Consider the following 26,946-nt stretch of genomic DNA (forward strand, 5'->3'; position numbering starts at 1 on the left):
CCCCCGAGAGCACCCTGTCCTGTACTGTGTGTGGCAGTAGCCGTGGGAATTCCACCACCTGCCGTCTGGCAAACGCCCTTACCTGTAAGTACCTGAAGGTGTTCCCCGGGGGGAGCCCGTACTTCTCCTCCAGCTCACCCAAGCTCGTGAACTTCCCATCCACAAACAGGTTTCCAAACTTTCGGATGCCTGCCCTGTGCCACCCCGAAAACCCTCCACCTGTTCTTCCTGGGGCGAACCGGTGGTTCCCCCGTAATGGGGTCCACGCCGAGGCCCTAACTTCTCCCCTATGCCGCCTCCACTGCCCCCAAATTTTGAGGGCCGCCACCACCACCGGGCTCGTGGTATACCTCCTTGGAGGGAGCGGCAGCGGCGCCGTTGCCAGCGCCCCCAGACTCATACCCACACAGGACGCCGTCTCCAGCCTCTTCCATGCAGCCCCCTCCCCCTCCATCACCCACTTGCTCACCATTGTCGCATTGGCAGCCCAGTAGTACCCACAGAGGTTGGGCAGCGCCAGCCCCCCCCCCATCTCTACTCCGCTCCAGGAACACCCTTCTCACCCTCGGAGTCCCTCGCGCCCACACAAACCCCATTATACTCCTGTTAACACGCCTGAAAAAAGCCTTCAGGATAAACACGGGGAGGCACTGGAACAGGAACAAAAACCTTGGGAGCACCGTCATTTTGACTGACTGCACCCTACCCGCCAGGGACAGCGGCAACGCGTCCCACCTGGACCCCCAAATATCTGAAACTCCTCTCCGCCCTTTTTAGTGGGAGCTCGCCAATCCCCCTCTCCTGGTCCCCTAGCTGAACTACGAACAGCTCGCTCTTCCCCATATTGAGCTTGTACCCCGAAAAGTCCCCAATTTCCCTAAGGGTCCTCATTACCTCTGGCATTCCTCCCACCGGGTCCGCCACATACAGCAGCAGGACGTCTGCATAAAGCGACACCCTATGCTCCTCCCCACCCCGCACCAACCTCCTCCAGTTCCTCGACTCTCTCAGTGCCATAGCCAGGGATTCAATCGCCAGTGCGAAGAGCAGCGGGGACAGGAGACACCCCTGTCTCGTCCCTCGGTGCAACTGAAAGTACTCGGACCTCCTCCTATTTGTGGCCACACTCGCCATCGGGACCTCATACAACAGCCTAACCCACCTGACAAACCCCTCCCCAAACCCGAACCTCTTCAGCACCGCCCACAGGTACCCCCACTCTACCCTATCGAAGGCTTTCTCAGCGTCCATCGCCACCACTATCTCCGCCTCCCCCTCCCTCGCCGGCATCATGATAACGTTCAAAAGCCTCCGCACATTCGCGTTCAACTGTCTCCCCTTCACAAACCCCATCTGGTCTTCATGGATGACCTGCGGCACACAATCCTCAATCCTCGTGGCTAAGACCTTCGCCAGCACCTTGGCATCTACATTTAGCAAGGAAATCGGTCTGTAAGACCCACATTGCAGGGGATCCTTGTCCCGCTTCAGGATCAAGGAGATCAGTGCCCGGGACATCGTCGGAGGTAAAGCCCCCCCTCCCTTGCCTCATTAAAGGTCCTAACTAACAGCGGGCCCAACAGGTCCATATATTTTTTATAGAACTCGACCGGGAAACCGTCCGGCCCCGGTGCCTTCCCCGCCTGCATGCTTCCTATCCCTTTGATCAGCTCCTCCAGCCCAATCGGGGCCCCCAGTCCTGCCACCAGTCCCTCTTCCACCTTTGGAAACCTCAATTGGTCCAGGAAACGGCCCATCCCTCCCTCCTCCCGTGGGGGCTCGGATCGGTACAATTCCTCGTAGAAGTCCCTGAAACGCCATTGATGCCAACCCCACTCCGCACCACGCTCCCTCCCCTGTCCTGAACTCCCCCGATCTCCCCAGCTGCGTCCCACTTCCGAAGCTGATGCGCCAACATCCGGCTTGCCTTTTTCCCATACTCGTAGACCGCCCCTTGGGCCTTCCTCCACTGCACCTCCGCCTTCCTGGTGGTCACCAGGTCGAATTCGGCCTGGAGCCTGCGCCTCTTCCTCAACAATCCTTCCTCAGGTTCTTCCGCATACCTCCTGTCTACCCTCACCATCTCCCCCACCAGCCTCTCCCTCTCCCCCCGCTCCCTCCGCTCCTTGTGGGCCCTGATGGAGATCAGCTCTCCCCTCACCACCGCCTTCAGTGCCTCCCATACCATCCCCATTCAGACCTCCCCGTTGTCGTTGGTCTCCAAGTACCTCTCTATACTTCCTCGGACCCGCTCGCTCACCTCCTCGTCCGCCAACAGCCCCACCTCCAAGCGCCACAGCGGGCGCTGGTCCCTCTCCTCCCCCATCTCCAAGTCCACCCAATGCGGGGCGTGGTCTGAAATGGCTATTGCCGAATACTCGGTAACCTCTACTCTCGCTATCAGCGCCCTACTCAAAATGAAAAAGTCGATTCGAGAATAAGCCTTATGGACATGTGAGAAAAATGAAAATTCCCTAGCCCCCGGCCTTGCAAATCTCCAAGGGTCCACCCCTCCCATTTGGTCCATAAATCCCCTCAACACTCTAGCCGCCGCCGGCTTCCTACCCATCCTAGACCTGGAGCGATCCAGTGCAGGATCCAACACCGTGTAAAAGTCTCCCCCCATTATCAGGCCCCCCACTTCCAAATCTGGGATCCGACCCAACATACGCTGCATAAAACCCACATCGTCCCAGTTCGGAGCATACACATTGACCAGTACCACCCTCTCTCCCTGCAACTTACCACTTACATTATGTACCTACCGCCATTATCTGCCACAATGTTCGACGCCTCGAATAACACCTTCTTTCCCACCAAGATCGCCACCGCTCGATTTTTGGCATCTAGCCCCGAGTGAAATACCTGACCTACCCACCCTTTCCTCAGTCTTACCTGGTCTGCCACCTTCAGGTGTGTCTCCTGGAGCGTAACCACATCCGCCTTGAGCCCCTTCAGGTGCGCGAACACGCGGGCCCGCTTAACCGGCCCATTCAGTCCCCTTACATTCCAGGTTATCAGCAGGATTAGGGGGCTACCGGACCCCTCCCCCGCCGACTAGCCATGACCCCTCCTCGGCCAGCCACGCGCCCGCACCCCACACCCGGCCCGTTCCCCACAGCGGCATACCCCCGTCTCAACCCACCCCACCCGCTCCAGCTCCTCCTTGATCTTAGCAGCAGCAACTCGATTCCCCCCCACCCACCCACCCCCGGCTAGGACCCATCCTAGCTGGTTTACTCCCCCCCATTGCACTTCCGCAAGTCAGCTGACTCCTGCTGACCCCGGCCACTCCCGCCTCCCCTTTGACTCCTCCCATTATGTGGCACACCCTCCTCTCCCACTCCCCATTCACAGGCTCTCCTCCTCCTCCCTCCGTTCTAAGCGCGGGAAACAATCCTCGCTTCCCCGCCCCGGTCCCGTCCCCCCCAGTCTTCGGCGCGGGAACAAAATCCTGCGCTCTCCACCTACCAGGCCCCGCCACCAACCAAAACAGTGCCCAACCCGCCCCATCCACCCTCCCCAACCCGAAAGAGAAAAAGAAACCCAAAACAATGCAAAGGCCCCACCCCCCGAACCAAAAATAGGCATAACATATCCACCGCAGTCCCCAATCACCCATCCCGACCCTCAGTCTGTGTCCAGCTTCTCGGCCTGAACAAAGGCCCACGCCTCCACCGGAGTGTTTAAAGTCCTATTGACCACCCTATTTACTCTTTTCGCCAGAACACTGGTCCCAGCTCGGTTCAGGTGGAGACCATCCCAACGGTATAGGTCCCCCCTGTCCCAAAACTGATGCCAGTGTCCCATGAAAAGGAACCCCTCTTTCCCACACCACTCTTTCAGCCACGTGTTAACTTTCCTTATTCTTGCCTCCCTATGCCAATTTGCACGGGGCTCGGGCAGTAATCCGGAGATTATGACCCTTGAGGACGTGTTTCTTAATTTGAATCCTAGCTCTTTATAATCTCTAAACAGGTCCTCTGTCCTAGACTTGCCTATGTTGTTGGTACCGTCATGGACCACAACAACTGGATCCTCCCCCTCCCTCTCCAGTATCCTTTCAAGCCGGTCAGAGATGTCCCGCACCCTAGCACCGGGCAGGCAACATACCATGCGGGACTCTTTATCCTGCTCACAAAGGATACTATCTGTCCCCCTGATAATAGAATCCCCTACAACTACAACTTGCCTATTTACTCCCTCCCCTTGAATGGCCTGCTGAACCATGGTGCCTTGGTCAGCTGACTTATCCTTCCTGCAGCCCTGTTCGCCATCCACACAGGGAGCAAGTGCCTCATACCTGTTGGACAGGGTCAAGGGCTGAGGCTCCTGGGTTCCTGACTGCTGGTTCCCTTTACCTGCCTGACTTGCAGTCACACCCTGCTGTCCCTGGCCACTGGCAGGATTTAAACTACTTACTCTGACAGGTGTGACTGCCTCCTGAAACACAGTGTCCAGGTAAGTCTCCCCCTCCCGGATGTGCCTCAGTGTTTGAAGCTCAGACTCCAGCTCAACAACTCTGAGCCGGAGCTCTTTGAGCAGCCAACACTTACTGTAGATGTGGTCGCTGCAGCTCGCAATGGGATCTGCCAGCTCCCACATCAAGCAGCTCAAGCACATCACCTGACCAGCCATCACTAATTAAATAATTAGTTTAATTTAAGTTTACGAGTTTAGCTGTTTTTTTAAAAATTTGGGGCAGATTTGCTATCAACCAATCAGATCACAGCTTCCCTCTGATGTCACGTTTGGAAATAAACTGGAAAACAGGAAGCTACCGTTAGGCTTTTATACTCACAGAGACTGCTCCTCCTCCTCCGAACGGCTCCCGAAATTAGGCCCGAAGAAAGAGAGAGAACAAAACAGTAGGGAAAAAGCACCTTCTCCCACTCTTCACTGAATTACCTCACTGCACCAAATTACCAAATTCTCACTCTGTCTGTGTCTCACTCACTCAGGCTGTGTCTCCTTGACCAGCGCAATGCTTCACTTTTTGGCAGTTTCAGGAAGACAGAATGCCAATATAGCAAAACAAATTGCTCATTAAAATTAAGGTACATGTAAGTAAGTAATTACTGGAGAAAGTTGCGTTCTAGTGTTGACTTTGTAAGGTTTGCTACATGACACTGCACTATATCATTGTAAAGAACCTCGGTAAAACAGTATGCCCTTTGTTTTAACATGAGCAACATCCATGGAAAACACACTTATTATTTTTATAAATGCACTGCAAATTTATCACTTCACTCCCCCTCCCTTACTCTATTCTCTTTGTGTCCAAGATGTGTTTGATAGAATTGATTTGTTTTCACCAGGATAGCAATTCAGAAGCCACCATAGGTTTCAACTTCCTAAGCAGAGGAGGAAACCAAATCACAGATTTCCTGCTTCTCATCATCCCTAAAAATGAGTGGACTTTTTCTGTTCCATTTGTCAAATATCACCACTTGGGTACAACTTGAACTGTTCAATATTGTGAGATGGTCATGCTATTTACAGAAATACACAGAAAACAGTAGCTTTGCTCAGGCTCTCAGGTGATTATGACTACCTTTGATGTAGAATTTTAGGTGTTGATTATGAGAGAAATGAGATTAACTTTGAGTCAACAGTCAGCCAGCTACATCATCTGAGAGGTGGGACAGTGACGAGCACTTCTGCTTCACAGTGCCAGGGACCCAAATTACACTCCAGCCTTGGGTGACAGTGTGCACTTTCTCCCCATGCCTGCGTGGGTTTCCTTTGAGTGCTCCAGTTTCCTCCCACAGTCCAAAGATGTGCAGGTTAGGCAGATTGGCCATGCTAAAATTGCCCCGTAGTGTCCAAAGGTTAGGTGGGGTTTGAAGCATAGAAAAGTTACAGCACTGAAGGAGGTCATTCGGTCCATCTTGTCCATGCCAGCCCGAGGACACCCATATGCCCTTTCTCATCCCACCTTCCTTCACCCGGTCCATAGCCCTGTAGCTTAGAGCACTTAAGGTGCAGATCCAGATATCTTTTAGAAGAGTTTAGTGTCTCTGCCTCCATCACCAACTCGGGCAGTGAATTCCAGACTCCCATTATCCTCTACCTAAAAATGTTCTTCCTCATCTCCCCTCTACACCTTCTGCCACTTATCTTGAATCCATGGCCCCTGGCTCTAGAATTCTCCACCAAGGGAAACAATATTATCCTGTCCACCCTATCTCTCCCCCTCATAATTTTGTACACTTTTGTTCCTGGGATAGGGTGGGGGAATTGGGCCTAGGTAGGGTGCTCTTCCAGAGGGTTGGTGCTAGCGCGATGGGCCGAAGGACCTCATTCTGCACTGTAGGAGTTCTATGAGGTTTGTTTCGTTCTGGAGTTTCCTGGTGAGTAATGCATGACTTTAACTTGCTCTATTTTCTTTCCATGAATCTCAGTAAGGAGATATGCAATGCTACTAGGATTATCATGTGCCCACTATGTGATAACCATTGTCAATACTGGAGGCTCAACGAGACATGTTCCTATGCTAAGGTAAGAAATCACACCAGCAAAGCAATAGGGGACACCACATAGGAGGTAGAAATGGTCAATGACGTATCCAAATGAGCTAATGGGCTAATTTGCCGTCTAGGCAGACCAGTTGCCTATTATAGAAATCATTCAGTTTTCATGTCTATTCATTTCCTATTGCCAGGTGGCATGTTAAAAAAATAACCCATTGTGAATGCTGAGTAATGCATCTCTAAATAGTTGCTTATTTTTGTGTTGTGCACCACAGGTTCACTATAGTCATATGCAAAGAGAACTTTTAATGCTAAGAAATGAGGAAATAAAATGTTTTATGTGTACTTTGTGATCAGTCTTTGAGTCCCTATTGGCATCTTCAAATGGGCTGGTTGAGGCACTCAGCGTTGGGCTTATTTTAAGCAGCAACTCCAATCGCCTCAACTCACTTGCTCATTGACCTTCCTACTCATTGCATCAGCTGGGGCTAATCCTATCAATTTTCTTTCTGCCAAACTTGTCCTTGTCACTGCTGAGGAGCACTACAGGATGTAGACTCTGGTAGCCATTGAGCTCTCACCATCCCTACAGATCTCCCTGCAGAATGTCTTTGCACTTGTGAACAAGGGCTTGTCATTCAACAACTTGAGGATTATTATATTGATATCATGTCCTTGACAGAAACTTAGCTCAGGTATCTTGATCACCACCACTTAATGAAGCCTCCCCACCTGGCTATACCTTCTACCACTTGCCTAGTTGAGACATTACAGTGACAATGTGGCACTTATCACCAGATCCCAGATTGACTTAACTCCCTACTACTCTGGCAATGTTTCCTTCTTTGATCATCTTGCTTTATTCCACTCCTCACTTCTAGAGTCATCCTTCACCACTCTCCTAGTATGATATAAATTTTATTGCCGAGATATCTTCACTGCTTTCCTCCCTCCATCTCATCACCTCCTATCCTCTGTACTCTTTCCAGTTCTCTTTCCTCTGAGTCTGCTGCCTTCTTATCCTCCCTAAATCTCTCCCTCCATATAAACTTCCTCACCCACATTCACGGTCACACCATTGGCTTTGCGATCTTGCGTAGTCTTGAGAGTCCAATCATATCGATTACAGATAAGGTAATCACTGATCACTTCCTTGTATCAGGCACCATACACATCCCCCTTCCACACTCCAACCTGATCTACTTCTGTATCTGTCACTTGGAAAATCTATTCCCTAATTCACCTACAATTGCACTTTCAAAATTTCAATTGTCTAGCCCCTGCTCCTTTGATTGCCACAACATTTCTGCAGCTACAGATTTGCTCAACTGCACGCTCCCCTCTACCTTTGATTTTCAGTCCCCAGTAAAACATTACTCTCTCACCATGTATGTTACCCTGGCACGACCCTCATCTCTACTCCCTTTTACTTCAAGGAACGCGGTATTGAAATAACATGGTGCATATGGTTTAGCCACTCATTGACCTATCGGCTGGATCACATAAATTACCACGGTCCTGTTGGTAATTTGTAAAACTGCTTATCATTCAAGGATCAACAGGAATGCTAAGAAAAATACTGGCTTTTCTTTACTGCAAAACATTTTCTTAACCTCTTTCCTCTGCTCCCTCCATCCTCCTCTCCAACAAAATATGTGAGATGCTCATGACTTCTTTGTCACTAAGATTGAAACTATCTAATCTGCTGCCTCTTGCTGAATCCCTCCCTTCCAGAAGCATATCTGGTCAAATTCCTACAATGATCCACCCTTGCTCTCATTGGTCTCTGGTTCCTCTCCGATCTACCGCCATGCACTGTCTGAGCTCAAGTTGTCATGAGATCCACCCGGTGCTCCCATGATCTTATTTTCAATAAACTGCTGATCATCCAACCTCCCCTCCTGGTCCCCGTGTTAGCTGATATTGTAAATGTTTGTTCTTATTCAGGTGTTGTCTCTTTCTCCTCTAAACCTGCTGTCATCGTCTCTCTTCTCAAATAGAAACAATGCTTGATCCACTTTCCTGGCAAACTACTGTCCCAACTCCAACTTCCCTTTCCTCTCCAAAATCACTGAACATGTTCTCACCTCCAAAATCCATTCTCAACGTTCCATATCCTCCTCAACGCCTCCCACTGTTGTCCAGCTGGCTGGGACTACCGTCACCTGGTTCCATTCTTATCTATAGAATCACAGTCAGAGAATCATTTGGAATGACTTATTTGCTGCTCCCACACCATTATATCCTGTCAACCACTATGATCTATCCTTGGCCCCACCTATTTCTCGACTACATGCAGCCCCTGGTGACATCATCTGAAAGCACATTTTTAGTTCTTGCACGTAATCTGACAACATCCAGTTGTACCTCACAACGCCCCCTCTGGACCCCTACATTGTCAGATTGCTTGCCCGACATTAAGTACAGGATGAGCAGAAATTTCCTCCAATCAAACACTGGGAAGACTGAAGCCAGTATTTTCAGTCACTGCCCCAAAATCTGTTCCCTAACTACCATCTGTTCTCTAATCCAACCCATTCTCAGGCATCACTCTGAGATTAAACCAGCCTGTTCACAACTTGATGTCACATTTGACCCAATTTGTTTGCAACATTGATGGCACATTTGACCCCAGCATGTTGTTCCGATCTCATAATTGTGTGTTCACGGGACGTCCGAGGACGGGGATGTGCTGAGAAGTTGTACATCAGGTGGCTCTCCTCCCGCGAACCTGAAAAATAGGCACTTTTTGCCTGAAAAACACCTGTAAACGAAATCACCCCCAACCAGTAACAAAACAAAGAAAGAAATAAGGATGCCAAACAACAGCCAGTCCAGAAGACGAGTAGAGACCAGGAGTGGGAAGATCCTGGACAAACAACAATCGGCTGAGCCGACCAGCGCACGAGGTGGCAAAACTCGGACTTTGCCAGAGCGAGAGGTACTGACCTGCCACACGAGAAGACCCCCCCACCAGGGGATGGGTGGAGGATGTTCCTCTCAAGAGAGCTGAAGAAACACCGAGAAGAAACAAAATCGGACAAACAAGCTGCGGTGAAGGGTGCAGTGGCTGAAGCTCTGGCGAACATGCAGGTGGCCCTGGACAAAGCCGAAAAGCGACTGGAGGCCCCAGGAGGCAATGATTAAAGATCTGGAGAGGGCTGCAACGGACCAGAGCGACCAGATCGTCGCCCTGGAAAAGGAGGTGGCAAGGCTGGTAGCGACACAAGGCAACCTGAGGGGAAAGGTTGAGTACCAGGAGAACTGGTCGAGGCGGCAGAACCTGCAAATTGTGGGCCTACCAGAGGGGATCGAAGGTAGGAACCCCACAGAATATGTGGCCCAAATGCTGGGTAACCTGGTGGGAAGGGACAGCTTCCCCAACCCACCAGGAATTGACAGAGACATTTCGACCAAAGCCTAAAACCGGGGAACAGCCAAGACGATAATTGCAAAGATACCACAGAACCAGGACCGGGAAGGAATCCTGCGTTGGGCCAGGCAGTCCAAAAACTGCAGCTGGGAAGGTCACAAGATCCGGATCTATCTGGACATTGGGGCTAACCTGGCCAAGCGCTGGGCCGAACTTAACAAAGCAAAGGCCGTGTTGTACAGAAAGGGCATAAGATTCGGAATGCTGTACCCAACCAAGCTCTGGGTCACATGTCAAGGCAGGGAGCACTTTTTCACGGTCCCTGCGGACGCTGACAAGTTAATTGCAGAGAACGGACTGGAGAAGCAGCAGCAGGGGCAGCGATCAGGACCCCGCAGAATGAGACTCTTATAACACAATGTTTTAACAATAAAAAGGTTTCTCCCTTTTACAGTCTGCACAGCCAACAGTAGACCATCAACACACGCCCGCTTTACACAAGAGAACACTGCCTCCTTTTGGAGACGAGAGAGGGAAGGATGAGTGTGTACAGCTAAGCACAGGGAAGGTGAGGGGAAATGGCAGACAGGGAGCCCAGAGATCAGGCAACGTGAGGATGTCCAACAAGCCCTGGGAGGGGGCCCACCACACTAGCGAGGAAGCTAGCACCGGGATTCATGAAGACGAGAAAGGCCACGGCACGTCACCAGCAAGGGGGAAGGTGCCTGGCCGGGGGGGGGGGTGTTGACAACGGGCATGGAGGGCTAACTAGGGGAAAAAGCAGGGGGAAAGGGGAAGGGGGGGGAGAGAAGATATTATAAGGGAGAGTTGATGAAGAAAGATGGAGGGCATTAGGCTGGCTACAACAGGCCACACGTGGTGACTTGGAACAAAACAGCGCTGAAAGCAGCCACTTTAGAGGGTCCCTGGGCAAAGGGAAACCCTGGAGTGCAGAGGCTCACCCACATGGCGAACTCACATGGGAAGAAAAGTGACCATGACCATCTTGGATGGTCCCCTAACAAAGGGAAACCCCGAACTGCAGAGGCATGCCTAACAGGTAAGGATGGTTGATCCTGCTGGATCAACCCATCAGGGACAGTCACCTGGAACGTCAGGGGACTTAATGGCCCAGTGAAAATATCCGGAGTCTTTGCCCACCTGAAAAGCATGAAAGCCAACATAGTCTTCCTCCAAGAGACGCACTTGAGGGAGAAGGACCGACTGCGGATAAGGAAGGGCTGGGTGGGACAGACCTACCATTCCCGCTACGGGACGAGGGCCAGGGGCTAGCCATTTTGCTAAATAAGAGGACAACATCTATGGGGACAAAAACGGTTACGGACCCAGGGGGACGGTATGTCATGGTCAGCGGTGTCCTAGATGTGGCCCCGGTAGTCCTCGTTAATATGTACGCTCCCAACTGGGACGACACAGAGTTTATAAAGAAGACCACGGCGGAAATCCCTGACATAGTTACACACCGACTGATCGTTGGGGGGGGGCCTTAACTGTGTACAGGACCCACGGACGGACAAGTCAAACCCCAAAACGGGAAAGACCTCCAATATGGTGAAGGAACTCAGCCTATTCATGGAGCAGATGAGGGCGGTGGACCATGGCGATTCACCCACCCAGGGGTGAAGGAGTTTTCCTTCTTCTCCCAAGTACATAACGTTTATTCACGGATCAACTTCTTTGCAGTGGGGAAATCGGTGCTTCCAGGGCTAGGAAAAGCGGAATACGCCACGATCGTACTCTCTGACCACGCCCCACATTACATGGATGATTCCAGGGAAACATGGAACTCAACCAAGCCCAACAGGAGACACAAGTGAGGGGGGGGGGGGCAGCTGTAGCAACCTGAATCAAAGAGGGGAGGAGGAAAAGACTAAGAGAAAACCGGTGGGAGGAGGTACGCGGGGGACCACAACGGCCACTGCTAATACTGCAAGGAGGAAAATGAAGGGAAACTGTGATGTATGTATGTAAATAGATGAAGCCGATACATGTGTAAATAGTTTTAATTTTACTTTTTATTTCTCTTTTGCTTTCTCTCTTTGTTTTTTGTTTCATCTCCTAATGTATGTTCATATTCATATATATGCTCTGTTAACCAAAAACTCAATAAAAACATTTAAAGAAAAAAAAAAGTGTTATCACTATGGCAGTCTATTTCCATGTCTACAACATTGCCCACATTTTTCCTGTTGCCATTTTTCTGTTGCTGAAACTCTTGTTTATTTCTTTGAGACCTCTAGACTCGATTATTCCAATGCACTCTCGGCTGGTTGGCCACATTCTACCCTTTGTAAACTTGAAGGCATTCAAAGTTCTGCTGCCTATGTCTTAACTTGCTCCCAAGTCCTATTCAACCAACTATGCTTGCTGGCCTACATTGGCCTCTGATCCTTGTTTTCAAATCCTTCCATGGCCTCACCGCACCTCCCATTTCTGTGATCACCTCCAGCCCCACAACCCTCCAAGATATCTTAACTCTAATTCTGGTTTCCTGTGCATCCCTGATTTTAGTCACCCCACCATTGGTGGCTACACCTTCAGTTACCTCGGCCATAAGTTATGGAAAATTGTCTCTACACCTCTCTACCTCGCTTTCTTCCTTTAAGATATTCCATAAAACTCTACCTCTTTGACTAAGCTTTTGATCTCTGTCCTAATATCTCCTTATGTGCCTCAGCAGTATATTTTGTTTTATAATGTTACTGTATACTTCCTTGGTCAGTTTATTATGTTAAGGCATTATATAACTATCAGGGGCGGGATTCTCCGTCTCGCCAGCCGGTCAATGTGGTTTCCCATTGTGGGCAGCCCCACACCATTGGGAAATCCCTGGGCGTGGGTGCGCTGCCAGCGTAACGGAGAAACCCGACAGCGGAGAATCCAGCCCCAGTTGTTTTTGAGTAAACTTAGCTTTTTCTATTCCTGCAGGTCACACAACTATTTGACCATGAAGTAACAGTTCTTTTTGCGATGATCATGGCAATCTGGGGTAGGTATTTTTGTCAGCATAGCGTTAGCATTAATTTAAGTTTTAAAAAATGGTTTATCCAGGTGTTAAATTGAAGTCCATGACCTGCAGTCGTATTATGGTGAACGACTGTAGTGCAGAGCAACATGAGCGATTTTAGTGTTAAATGCATTAGCAATCATGAAATATCTGAAAAATATGATCGGATGCCACCTTGCAGCACACTCCTTCAAGAGTCTCGTGCATAATGCTGGTCTGTTGCGCTCCCTATAACCTGGCCGTTTAGGGACCTGTAGATCTTGAAGAGGTTGAAGCCCTGGAATGACACAATTCAGTGGGGGAAGAGGTGGAGCAGGATGTGGAGAAGGAGGAGGAGGAGGAAGATGCATAACACAGCTTCCAGGGATGTGGCTAGGCTTGGTGCAGGACTCTAGAGTCTTGTTATGCTACAATCAACATCAGGGCCATCTGATTCAGATACATTTCAGCTGAGCCTTGTAACCCAGGGAGATGGTGTGATCTGGAACTTACTTTGAGCTGTCTGTAAGGACACTTCTGTTGAAGACACAGCTTTGAATGGATCCATTCTTGCCACCAATGAGTGATGCAGAGTTCTTGCTGTCCACCTCCAAGACCTTTGCTTCACTTCATTACCTCTTCCTTCCTCGAGTTTTGTGATGAAGCTCACATGTCTGTCGCTATATGTCAATATTTACAGTGTGTTCAGAAAGTGAAAAAATGGGCATTTCCAAGTATAGAAAGCCCCAGTCAACCATTCAATGCCCTGACCACTATGGTGGCCTCTGCTCTCGGCAATTTCTACAAGGTGCACTTTAGCTGGATGAGATGGAAGCTTGCGGGGTTGATATGCATAAGGCAGACATCCTCATTGTGGAGATGCCAGTGGGGACACCTGCAGAGGCTGGTGCATGAATGTGAATGTAGGGACAGCTTCAGTCACCAGGCACTTGCTGCATAGATAATGTCTCAGTACGGGGACCATGGAGACTGATGATGATGATTGCTCTTATCCTTCTCGGTGACTACCTCTGCCATTGGTGGATGCGCCAGATGGGTGTAGGGGAGGACCAGTTGGTGCACATCTGTCATCCACTCTAAACATCTCTGTACCATCAGCACTGACCGGTCCATTTTAGAATGCGACATGCATTCTGTATATTTCAGTGCCCACAAATGACTCCCCGCTCTTGCAATGGAGATGCTCATGCATTCAAAGCCCTGAGCCATGGTGGTGCACATAGGCTGGATGGACCCCTTCTTTCTTAACTCGTTACTTTGCATTGCCTCAGGAACTTTAAAAAAACATTTTATTCAAGGATTATATGCAAAACGCACAATATAAAAAACTTTGCAGCAGTGTTTCTCAACAAAACCTCACTGACTTAAACTCTACCTGCTCCACTTTTTCCCTATACTTTAAAGAATAGATTAAAACAAACCCAAAAGATCCCATCCTTCTAACCCCTCCTCTCTGCTGGTGTTTAAAGAAGGAGATGAACAACCTCCACCTTGAGTGGAAACCCTTCTCTGATCCCCTCATGGCAAACTATCTTTTCCAAATGGAGGAATTCTACCATATTACTCACCCATCCCGCAGCCTTAGGCGGCTCCGGGGCTCCCCATCCTAACAAGATACTCCGCTGGGCTATCAGGGAGGCAAAGGCTAACATGTTGGCCTCTCTCACTGCCTGCAATTTCGGATCGTCCAAAGCTCTGAACATCGCCACACATGGGCTTGGTGCTACTTTTGTGGTGATATGCATCACTAAGTACACAGAGGGTTAATGCACATACACTACACCTAGCTAGACACTAGAAGGAACACCAGAGACATGAAACACAGACAATCAACCAATAGGTCAGTAAGATAGGACACGACCAATGGGCAGTCACGATACACACACAGGTGACACTACCACAGGGGGGCATTACACCAACCCAAATAAAAGGACACATCACACATGCTCAGTCTCTTTCCAGTGGAGACACTCAGTGAGTACAGACACAGGGTTGATTGAACATCACTCCCACCACGTGGATTGTAGCAGACTGGTTCGTCAGTCTGAGTAGTTATAGCAGGATTAACAGTAGCGTTGAATCCAAGTAGGAGAATTGTTAATAGTTTAATAAACGTGTTAAAGCTATCTCCAAGTCTGAACCTTCCTTTGTCAGAGTGCACATCAAGGAAGCAGCTTATGCTACAACAAGAGCATAACAAAACATGGCTCCAGGAGTGAACTGTTAAATCCATATAGTTGCCACTCAGCGAACAGTGACAACCAGCAACAGCCAGGCAAGATGATGTTTGGGATTCCAGTTCCACAACCGCTCAAGTACCAAGGCAATCTCAGTGAAACCTGGCGTTGGTTTAGGCAGGGATTCGAGATCTACCTGGTAGCGTCCAACCTAGATGGCATGGCGGATGCAGATAAAATAAAGCTTCTACTTACCATCGCAGGTCCAGAAGCAGCTGAAATCTTCCAGACCTTCAAATACTCAAAGGGGCAAAAGAAGAGCGATTTCCAGGCAGTCCTGGACAAATTCCAAGAATTCTACGAGGAACATACAAGAAGAAAAGGTAAAAGAGGAGCCAAAACTCACCGCGAGGTAGGCTTGCAGCAACGAACGGCAGTTTTGAATTGCAGCCATCTTGGAAAAGGTGCTGCACATGAATGAAATGAAATGAAAATCGCTTATTGTCACAAGTAGGCTTCAAATAAAGTTACTGTGAAAAGCCCCTAGTCACCACATTACGGCGCCTGTTCGGGGAGGCTGGTAGGGGAATTGAACCGTGCTGCTTGCCTGCCTTGGTCTACTTTAAAAGCCAGCTCTTTAGCCCTGTGCTAAACCAGCTCCACATGCGCAGTTGCGCGAAGAGTGCACAGAACGGGAAGGTCCGTTTGCACATGCGTGAGAAGCCGCGCATGCGCAATTGAGAACAAGGCCCCAAGTAAAGGAACAGCGATCTGCTCATGCGCAATTGCTTCCTACGCACTACGTCACACGCTTCATGACGTCAGAGGCCCTGGACCACACCCACGTAAAGGGGAAATGTCCCAAAACACGAAAAAAACAATTTAAAGCCTCAAAACCAGATTCTTTCACCTGGACCGACAGCACAATGCCTGAAATTCGACCAGTAGCTGAAAGTAACCTCCGCAGAACCCTGCAACAAGCAGTAAGCACTGCCCAAAGAGATGGTACAGTCCTTGAAGACTATGACACAGACCTTGAATTCTTCTTTGGACATCGCGAGCCCAATGCCAGCTCCGACACACAACCTGATGATATGGTCTTGGAAGACAATGACTCAGGTGAAGCTTTTACCTTGGGAGGCTACCCCAGTACCAAATCCGATCCGCCACTAGACGTGTTGCACATTGATGACCCCGACGACGAGTTCTTCGGATTTGAGGATCTTCAGCCCAGCATATACGACATCCTGACTCGTGAGTGCAGGATTATGCTGCGGCCTGACACCAAGAGACAGAGAGCGGTACAAGCCCACAAAGAGCGGCCTGCTGCCACACACACAGTGGTCCACGCACCGTGAAGGGTCCCCGACTCCACACAGAGAGTGGTCCACGCACCACAAAGGGTCCAAGCCTCCACAGCGAGCTCGTGGACAGACTCCATGATAGAAGTATCGCAAGACTCCACAGCGCAGTCCCTGCATGAACACAAAGTGACTCGAGTGACACAAGCCTCCACAGAGAGCTCGGGGACAGACTCCACGATAGAAGCAACGCAAGACTCCACAGCGCAGTCCTTGCATGAACAAGAAATGATGACAGTTTCCACAGAGACCAATGCACGATTCCACACAAGGAACGCTGCAAGACTCCACAGAGGGAGTGACACAAGCCTCCACAGCGAGCTCGTGGACAGCCTCCACGATAGAAGTATCGCAAGACTCCACAGCGCAGTCCCTGCATGAACACAAAGTGACTCGAGTGACACAAGCCTCCACAGAGAGCTCGTGGACAGCCTCCACGATAGAAGCAACGCAAGACTCCACAGCGCAGTCCTTGCATGAACAAGACCATGAGGGTCTAGCAACCTCCTCTGAGCAACCAGCAGCAGACAATGCAAGTCTGCCACGCTCAAATGAACCACCAGAAGAAGACTCTGACGGTCTACCCAGCTCAAGTGAATGACAAGAAGACATTGAGACTCTACCCACTGTATGTGAGACAAGTGACGACGGCACCCCACTTCCCATACCAACTGTGCAACGTGACAGACCTCAGCTAGAATGTACAGAGGCACTCGACAATCACAGTGAGACTACTGGTGACTCCGGTGACACCACGTTACTTCAAACCTCATTCGCTCGAGCCTCTGCACAAGCAAATGCATTCCTGAATGTTTTGACTCCAGAAGTAGAGCATCAAGAAACCTCAGAAGATGCAACTGAACCTGAAATGACTCCGGATGGGGAGCATCAAGAAATCTCAGCTGACTCAAGTGAACCAGAAAGGGCTCCAGACGGGGAGCATCGACAAACCAAAACTGACTCAGGTGAAACAGACCAGACTCCAGACAGGGAGCATCCACAAGCCAAAGCTGATTCAAGTAAGCCGGACATGACTCCAGACGGGGAGCGCCACGAACTCAGTGACGGCACACTCAAGGAAACAGCAGATGCCACAAAGCACGCTGACACGAGTAACTGTGTGAAGGACTTGTATTATCCAGAGAGTGTGGTCCTTGAGCGCAGCAAACACGAGAACAAAACCAACCACCACAACAACATCAAAGACAATAGCAAGAAGCGTACCAAAGGCAACAACGTTGACAACAGGCACGACAAAAACAACACCAATGGAACTACTGGTACGACATGGTACAACTCTGTAAATGAGGGACACTGTTACTGCTCAGCTCAGTACAACGACATACCATGGCAGGACGATGAATCTTACCAATTCACGTTTGCTGCACTACCAACAGGCAACCTGGCGTTCAGGACAGATGCCATCAAGAATTACCACCACAAGCATCGAAAGAAAAAAATAGTCCAAATCCGACAACAAAGTGATTTGACCACTTCTTGGTTCCTTCAGCACAGGGACACTGATGGTGTTTACAATGCAATGCCACCATCAACATCACCAACTCACCAACCAAACAAGAAAGCCACTCGACCATAATAATTCATGAACTTTGGACTCATGTACATGATTTGGACTTATTGTTTAATGATCACTGTTATCATAACTTGTACAGAGTATCACTCATCTACCTGGTTTGTTCAATTTTCTTTAACACTGTACAGAAAATATGTAACACGAGAAAAGGGGGGATGTGGTGATATACATCACTGTCAGTACACAGAGGGTTAATGTACATACACTACACCTAGCTAGATACTAGAGGGAACACCAGAGACATGACATACAGACAGTCAACCAATAGGTCAGTAAGATAGGACACGACCAATGGGCAGTCACGATACACACAAGAGGAGACACTACCACATGAGGGCATTACACCAACCCAAATAAAAGGACACATCACACATGCTCAGTCTCTCTCCAGTGGAGACACTCAGTGAGTACAGAGTCAGGGTTGATTGAACATCACTCCCACCACATGGATTATCTTAACACGTTACCTGAGTTTTACATAGAATTTACAGTGCAGAAGTTGGTTCCAGATCCTCAACGTGCCGATCACCACCAGACTTGTGGAGTACCTTGCCAGCGAGAACGGAAAAGGGCGCCAGCAGCAGTGTTCTCAGACATGTCTCCCTACATGAAGCCTCTTCCATCTGTCTCCACACGGATCCCTCCTCTACAGCCCGCTTCCAAACCTTCTCCACGTTCGCTGCCCAAAAATAGTTTAGTAAATTCGGTAATGCCAAACCACCCAACCTCCTGGCCTACTCAAAAAAATACCCTCTGAGTCCTGGGTACCATCCCCGCTCAAAAAAAGTTCGAAATCATCCTGTTTATTCTCATAAAATAATGTTTAGGCAAGACGATCGGGGAGGTTCTGAAAGACAAACAGAAACTGTGGGAGGACGTCATCGTCATGGTGTGGATCCGTCCCACCAATGACAGCGGGAGAACATCCCACCTCTGGAAGTATTCCCTCATCTTATCTACCAGACTAGTCCCAGTTATGGGTCCTCTGGATTCCTAGAAAGCGGAAACTCGTTCTCACCAACCGAAAAGGCAGCATCTCCAAATTCCTCCTCTATATCTGTGCATTGACCGGGAATACCTCGCTCTTTCCCACATTAAGCTTCTATCCCGAGAAGAGCTCATTTTCATCAGTATCTCCAAAATCAAAACTATACTGGAATCCGGGTCTGTAACATAGAACAGCAGGTCATCTGCATACAGGGAGACTCGGTGCTCCACCCTTCCCCTCTCAATCCCTCCCCACTCCGATGCCCTAAGCCTAAGCGCCATTGCCAGTGGCTCAATCGCCAGTGTGAAGAGCGTTAGAGACAATGGACATCCCTGCCTTGTTTCTAGTTGCAAGCTAAAATAACCCGAACTGATAGTGTTTGTACACATACCAGCTGTGGGGGCACTGTATAACAGTCTAATCCAGCCCACAAACCCAAGACCAAACCGACCTAGTATTTCTAAAAGATACTCCCACACAACCCGATCGAAAGCCTTTTCAGTGTCCATAGATATTATTATCTCAGTTTCCTGACCCGATGGGGGCATCATAACCATATTTACCAATCTCCCGATATTTGACAATAACTGCCGTCCCTTTACAGACCCTGTCAGGTCCTGCATATCGGCAGCATCTTGGCCAACAACTTCGCATCCATATTTAGAACCGAAATTGGTTGATAGGACCCACGTCCTCCGGATCTATATCTTTTGAATAAGTGAAATCGAGACCTGTGCTAATGTGGGTGGAAGCTCCCCCTTATTCATCGAGTTGTTGAACATTTCAATCAGGAGTGGCCCCTATATCATGGCAAACGTTTTACAGAATTTAACTGGCAATCCATCCAGTCCTAGAGCCTTCCCAGATTGCATCAGCCAAACGTCCCCCATCACCTCTTCAAGCCCAGGTGGGACTCACAACCCTTGCATTTTTCCTTCCTCCACCACCAGAAAGTTTAAGCTTTAAGGATTCATCCCCTTCGCTTCACAGACCTTGGACGAGCACCGTTCAGCACAGATCCCCACAAACGGGGACCAAATGGAATGGTACTCGTGGGAGTCTTCCAGGGGATCGGAGGCCCCCAGCTGTATGGGGGCAGGGTGGTGCCCTGGCACTGCTGGTGCCAGCCAGGCACCTTGGCAGTGCCACATGGGTGCCAGCTTGGCTGTGTCAGGCTGGTACGGGCACCGCCAGGGTACCAGACTGGCACTTTTTGTGCGCATGTGATCGGGCCGGGGGTGCCGTGCGTGGATGTCGGAGGTGTCCAGAGACCCGCCCGTAGTGCATTCAGGCTGGGGGGGTGGTCGGGAATCGCTTTGGGGGCCTCGGTGATCGTGATGCCATTTAAAAATGGCATCCCGATGTCTCGTTACACTGAAGCTCCCAGTGCATAAAACAAGGCTATGTGCGGCCTTGGCCATGCGTTCCCCAGTGAGACCCCTTATACAATGAAAGTTGAATAGCCATATGTTTCCCGGTGCTACGAGCACCGGGAAACACGTGGCTAAATGCTCTCGCTGTGGGGACTTTGTTCCCATTTGCTAAATTGCGCCCCTTATATCTAATTTTAAAAATCGATACGGGCGAATACCTGCTGTACGCGACTCTTTCGTTGTCGGGTGCACAAGCCTCCATGGGTCCACACCTCCCATATTCTCCATGAACCCCAGTAGTTCTTTCGCCACCCCAGACACCTTCTGGGACTTATATATACCTCGAACACAAGGCAGCAAAGGTTGCAAAACCTTTTAACTACGTATCAACAATGCAAAGTGAATAATAATAATAATGGTGAATACTATAAGGCTCTAAGATTACATATAAACAGTACAAAATGAATAATAAAAACAACAGCAAATGCTACAAGACTCTATAACTACATATGAGCAGTATTGAGTGAATAATAACAACAAGGTTCTATGACTATTTATAAACAGTGTAAAGTGAATAACAATAATAACGATACCCTCTGAGAACAATACCACAATTCGGTCTTGTAGTTAAACCCATCCAAGGACCAGCATCCTCATGCATCCCCCAAATCATGATCTTTTATAAACTTATCCATCTCCTTATCCATGCCAAAGTAATTTTTCTTTCCACCTTATGCTACCCACACACTATCCGGGTACAATATGCCATATTGAATTTTGTTCTAAACAAGAACTAGGGCTGCTCTGCTCCCAGGTCCTACGATAAGTTCATATGCTATAGGAGCAGAATTAGGCCATTTGGCCCATCGAGTCCGCTCCGCCTTTCGATCATGGCTGATCTCATCCTGGCCTTAACTCCACCGTCCTGTCCGTTCTCCATAACCCTTCAGCCCATTACCAATTAAAAATCTGTCTAACTCCTCCTTAAATTTACTCATTGTCCCAGCTTTCCACCACACTCTGGGGTAGCGAATTCACAACCCTTGGGGAGAAGTAGTTTCTCTTCAACTCCATTATAACGGTCCTGGAAGATACGGACTGTGTAGCCTTCCCAGGAACATTTACAGGTCTTCTTGGCCCGTGTCAGGATCTTCTTGTCAAGGTATCGGTGCAGCCTCACAATAATTGCACGTGGCCATTGTCCTGCTTTTAGTTTTCTCCCCAGCGACTGATGAGCTCGATCCACTTCAGGAAGGTGGTCAATGATTCTTCCCCCCACCAGCTTCACAAGCATTTTGGGCACAGTACTCCATAGCACTCGTACCTTTGGTGCCTTCGGTAGACTCAAGGTCCTTAAGTTCTGCCTGCAAGAGTGGTTTTCTAGGTCGTCAGCTTTTCCTGCAGCTTTTTCTGTGCCTCCACCATTAACATTACCTTGGCCTCTAAAGAGGTAATCCAATCATCGTGGTCGGCCACTGATTCTTCAACCTCCCGGATTGTCGCCCTCTGCGATTCCAGACTCAGCTCTATTCTCTCCAAGGCTGTTTTTTAGGGTTCCACAGCCCTCACAAGGTTCTTCGAGGCTGCAAATCTCTGCATCCTGAATTTAGCTGAAATACATTCCTTCAGCTGCTCTGTCGGCCACAGTGCAGGGCTGTCTGCCATTTTTTTCACTTACAGTGCCTCGCGTATTCTCCTGATCTGAGGAGTACCCTTTGCTCTGCGAGTTGCCGTTTTTGGACATCCCCACTACAATAGAACGTCTGTTTCAGCAAATCTGCAGTTTTTTAAACTTTTTAACAATCCTGAGAATCGGGTAGAAAATGCCTTAAAGTCTGCCTTCGGGTAGGAGCCATCTTGTGCGTGGCCACCTACTCCATGCCTGCCACCGGAAAAGCCTCAGGGAACTCTGACATGTGGACGCACATCTATGGCTGCTGGTGTAGTGTAAGTACAGCCTCCTTTCCTTTGACTTCCAAGATCCTGCATCTTTACTGAGCTGAACATAACCGTGCTTGACCTCCATTCTCTGAGGAGGACTGACCACAGCTGCCTGTGTTTTCTCATCTCCTGCTCACGAGAGTCTAAGAGAAACTGATGTTTATTGAACAAGAAATTATTTACACGTTATACACAGGTCCCAGACGGGATTTTCCTACTCGTCTTTCACTTGGGTCAAGCTTTTATATATAGTGTCCATGACTCCACTAATGGGATTTCCTCAGCAGGGAAGCACGTACTCAACGAGAGTTACGGGGAAACTAATTGGTCCGTCCCGTAGGTCCCGTGTGGGTTATAACATTCCTCCCTCCTGATGTGTTGGGTATGCCGGGTCTGCGAGGACTGCGTTTGCTGCAGCAGTGAGAGAGACAGGCTTCCAACACTTGAAGAAATGCAACTTGATTTTATTGAACTCTTAACTATCATACATACTTTAACTGTGGGTTGACACTATGCTGACTTGACTGGAGACCTGAGGCTAACCTGACCAGACTATCTTACTACCACATGGTGTATGTTCTAATTGCTGTTCATGGGCTCTGACTGTCCCAGAGGCTGGATCCCGAGAGAGCGGGAAAACTAGTGCCGTCTGGCTTTATAGTGATCGTCTGGTGATTGGCTGCTGTGTTCTGTGTGTTCACTGGCCATCCTGTGTGTCAATCACTGCCTGTCTGTGCACCATCATATACCTGTGTGTATATTATGACACCTCCCAATGTCTGAAGACTCCTCCGATGAGGGTGGAGTAGGAGGGTGCTTGCTTCTTTTCGTCTGCAGCTGCGCTTCATCAGGTGGTGTATATCTAGTCGCCAATTGCCGTTTCCTCGCTGATCATCGGCAGTGGAAGACCACTGGTAGCCACTCGTTGGTCTGTTCACCGTCAGAAACGTCCAATGCCTGGGTCTGCATGTCAGAGTCGGAATTCTTGACCTCCTTTTCTGCATCGGATCCCCCTTGAGGCAATGCCCTCGAAGTTGCTAGTGCCGGGGTTGTCTGTGCCGAAGCTGCTCCTCTGGATGAGTGTTGCGTATCGCTGGTCTCCTGGTGCGGAGATGATCTAAGTACCTTTTCATTTTGCGATCCTGTACCCGAACCTGGTATGATATTGCTCCTGTTTGTTGAATTAGCATGTCTGGATCCCACATGGCACCGAAGATCCTGACGTAGACTGCGTCACCTGGTACTGTTGTGCGTTTTCTCTATTATTAGGTCTTTTCTGTGGTTCTGTTCCAATTAGGGCAATCAGTGAATTTGCCTTCTTTCTATATTGTCCATGTCCGAATGCTTATAGTCGCCAGGTATCGAATGATACCACCACAAGTTTCAACCGACTATCGATCAAAGAGCCAAACACCAGTTAGTTAGTTCAAGGTCAAAGGTTCTTTATTTACGTACAATCAGTCATGCAACATAAACTCTACTAGTCAACTACACCTATTACTAAGACAATCTGTACTTAACTTCGGCCACCCGGTTTAGGTCAGGAAACAGTGGCCGCTGTTCAGGATCTCTTGGGTTCGAAGTGGTAACTGCTGCTCGGCTGGGCTCGTCCTTCTGGTAGTGGGCGTTGAACTCGAACTTGCTTCTGGTGTTGCTGCAGTTGGTAATGGCCGTAAACGGGGTACTAAGGCCAAAAGAGAGCGAACACATGGCAAACTCTTCCTTCATACTAGGGGGGGGGGGGGGGGGGGGGTTCGCGCTCTTTTGGGCGGTCCTTTGATTTGGGCCTTACTAATTGGGTGGTCCCTGATCACTCTGTTCGATTCCTTAGCCAATAAGTGGGCGGGGATCTGGATGGCTGGGCGTGTCCCAAGCGGTCATTGACCCCGTTGTTTGCGTTTCCCTTGGACAGGGAATGGCGCCAATATGTCTGGGATTGTCCCGGTAGCTGGAGTACCAGTCCTTTGTTTTGGGGGAGATGGGCCATCACCTGCTAATTGACCTGATTAAAATGTCAATGGGACGGAGTTTCGATACCGTCTGGACTTTGCTGACAAATATGCATTTCAGGCTCTGAGCCTGTCTGATTCTTGGCTTATCCATTTTACCCATCAGTCTTTGCAAGTTACTCTGTACCTAGTTGGAAGTAGCCATCTCAGATGGCTACAGTACAGACTGTCTGATCTGTTTACACTTGTCTGGGCAACACACTTGTTGCTCTTGACCGCGGCGTATTTTCTCGACGCCTGGAAAAGCAAGGCTGGCCGGGGTCCTAAGTCTGCGGCCCAGCAGAGGTTCTGCCGGTGCTCTGCCGGTCACGGCATGTGGAGTGGTTCAGTAACAAAGCAAGAGTCTGGCGAGGCGTGTGTCAAGGGTGATGGGGCTTGCTTTTCTAATCCGCTCCTGAACACATGCACCATTCTTTTGGCCACTACATTTGAAGCTGGATGATACGGGGTCGTGCGGATGTGTTGCACCCCGTTAGTTTCCATGAAACCCCCAAACTCCTCTCTCGTAAATGATGTGCCATTGTCAGTGCCATTTGGGCTGCTGTGCATGCTGAACAAAAGACGCAGTTTCTCTACAGTCACCCTTGAAGTCGTGGACGACTTCCTGTGAACCTCAGCCATTTTGAATGTGCGCCAATTATGATCAGGAACATGGAACCTTGAAAGGGGCCGGCGAAGACGGCATGGAGCCATACCAGCCACTCCTAGTGATGAAGAGGTGCAGTGGGCGGCAGCTCCTGGCATGCACTACATTGCTGGGCCAGTTGCTCTATCTCTACATCCAGGTCCAGCCACCAGACATAGGTGCAAGTCAGCATTTCCATTTTAGACACCCCCGGGTGCCCGTTACGAAGATTTCTCAGTATGGGGTCCTGCTCTTTATGTTGGATCAAGGCATGAGTCCCCCATAAGTGGATGTCTCTTCCACACTGAACTCTGCTATTTTGGTGATGAAACCCTTCAACTCAGTGGGCAAATTACAATGCTAGCCCCCGTACAGTATTATATGGTGAACTTTGGACAATAGGGGGTCTGTTTGCGTCCACTCACGTATTTGGGCCCCGTACCCGGCAACATATCCATGAAGTGAATGCAGCCACGACTTCATTGGTGGTCACATCGGCAGCGGGAGTCGGTTTGACATGCCCGCGTTCACAATCCGCGCCCCGGCGATGTTTGAACGTGTACTCGTATGCTGCCAATAGGAGGGCCCACCTTTGGATTCTGGCTGATGCTCAGGACGGAATGGCCTTATCTTCTTTGAAGAGTCCCAATAGCAGCTTGTGGTCTGTCAACACCGTGAACCAACGGCCATACACATACTGATGGAACTTATTCACAGCAAAGTCCACGGCCAAACCTTCTTTCTCGATTTGCGCATAATTGCACCTCACCGCGGCCAGTTTTCTCAAAGTGAATGCATTTGGGCGCTTCCTCCTGTCATCCATCCTATGGGATAGAACGGCACTGATGGCGTATGGCGAGGAGTGGTTTGGCAGGACTGTAGTGCATTAGCAGGCCGGAGAGCAGGCCAGAGAAAGTCAGCTGCTGTTTCACGTTAGCAAATGCTTCTTCCTGTGGCACTCTCCACGCCCACTCCTGCTTTTTTTTAAGCAGGGTGTGCAAGGGGCTAGAATGGTTGCAAGACCCAGGATGAATTTACTGTAATAGTTTACTTGTCCCAGAAATGATCGCAGCTTGGTTGTGTTTTCCGGTGTGGGGGCTTATTTTATGGCACGCACCTTTTCCTCCACTGAGTGTAGATCCTCCCGGCCTACCGATACCCCAGATAAATGACCTGTTTCCATGAAAAACGCTCTTCTCTATCTTGAGGCGTACGCTCATCTCCGAAAAGCAGCAGAGTACCTCATCCAGATTATGGTGCCCGTGACCAAAACATCATCCAAATAGGCTGCCACACGTAGCAAGCCCCGTAGAATATTTTGCATAACTCTCAGGGTGGCACGATGGCACACTGGTTATCGCTGGTGCCTCACAGCGCCAGGGACCCCGGTTTGATTCCGACCTTTGGTGACTGTGTGTGGAGCTTGTACATTCTTCCCGTGTTTGTGTGGGTGTCCTCTGGGTGCTCTGGTTTCCTCCCACAGTACAAAGATGTGCAGGTTAGGTGGATTGGCCATGCTAAATTGCCCCTAGGTGGGGTTATGGGGCTAGGGTGATGGATTGGGCATAGGTAGGGTGCTCTTTTAGTGGGTCGGTGCAGACTCGATGGACCGAATGGTCTCTTCTGCACTGTAGCGATTCTATGATTCTGAAAATTGGCGCAAGCTGATGATACTCTGAAAGGTGGTCTGGCATACTCATATCCCCTGTGGGTATTTATTGTCACATACCGCCGTGACCCAGGGTCCAATTTCAATAGTCGGTATGCGTGGCTCATATCAAGCTTCGTGAATGAATGGCCTCCAGCCAATTTTTCATATAAATTCTCGGCATCTGTCCAATCTGGAGGCCCCATTCACAGTCAGTTTGTAATTGCCACAAAGACAAACAGTTTTGTCCGGCTTCAGGACGGGGACCACTGGTGCTGCCCAGTCTGCAAACTTTACCAGCCTGATGATCCCCAGGTCTTCTAGCCATCTGAGTTCCACCTCAACTTTTGGTAGCA

The 26,946-nt window shown here is 49.5% G+C and overlaps 1 protein-coding gene across 2 annotated transcripts in view; it reads left to right on the forward strand.

Annotated features, from left to right (window-relative positions):
• The window catches only part of LOC140431052 (anoctamin-9-like), a 368,406-nt gene that overhangs the window by 146,530 nt on the left and 194,930 nt on the right, over nt 1-26,946 (forward strand). For both annotated transcript variants that reach the window (XM_072518965.1, XM_072518966.1), the window contains exons 10-11: nt 6,405-6,501; nt 12,796-12,856. In XM_072518965.1, the coding sequence (XP_072375066.1) occupies nt 6,405-6,501; nt 12,796-12,856 (158 nt within the window). The remainder of the gene's footprint in view (nt 1-6,404; nt 6,502-12,795; nt 12,857-26,946) is intronic.

This window comes from Scyliorhinus torazame, chromosome 10 (assembly GCF_047496885.1).
Source record: "Scyliorhinus torazame isolate Kashiwa2021f chromosome 10, sScyTor2.1, whole genome shotgun sequence".
In the NCBI taxonomy this organism is placed as follows: domain Eukaryota; kingdom Metazoa; phylum Chordata; class Chondrichthyes; order Carcharhiniformes; family Scyliorhinidae; genus Scyliorhinus; species Scyliorhinus torazame.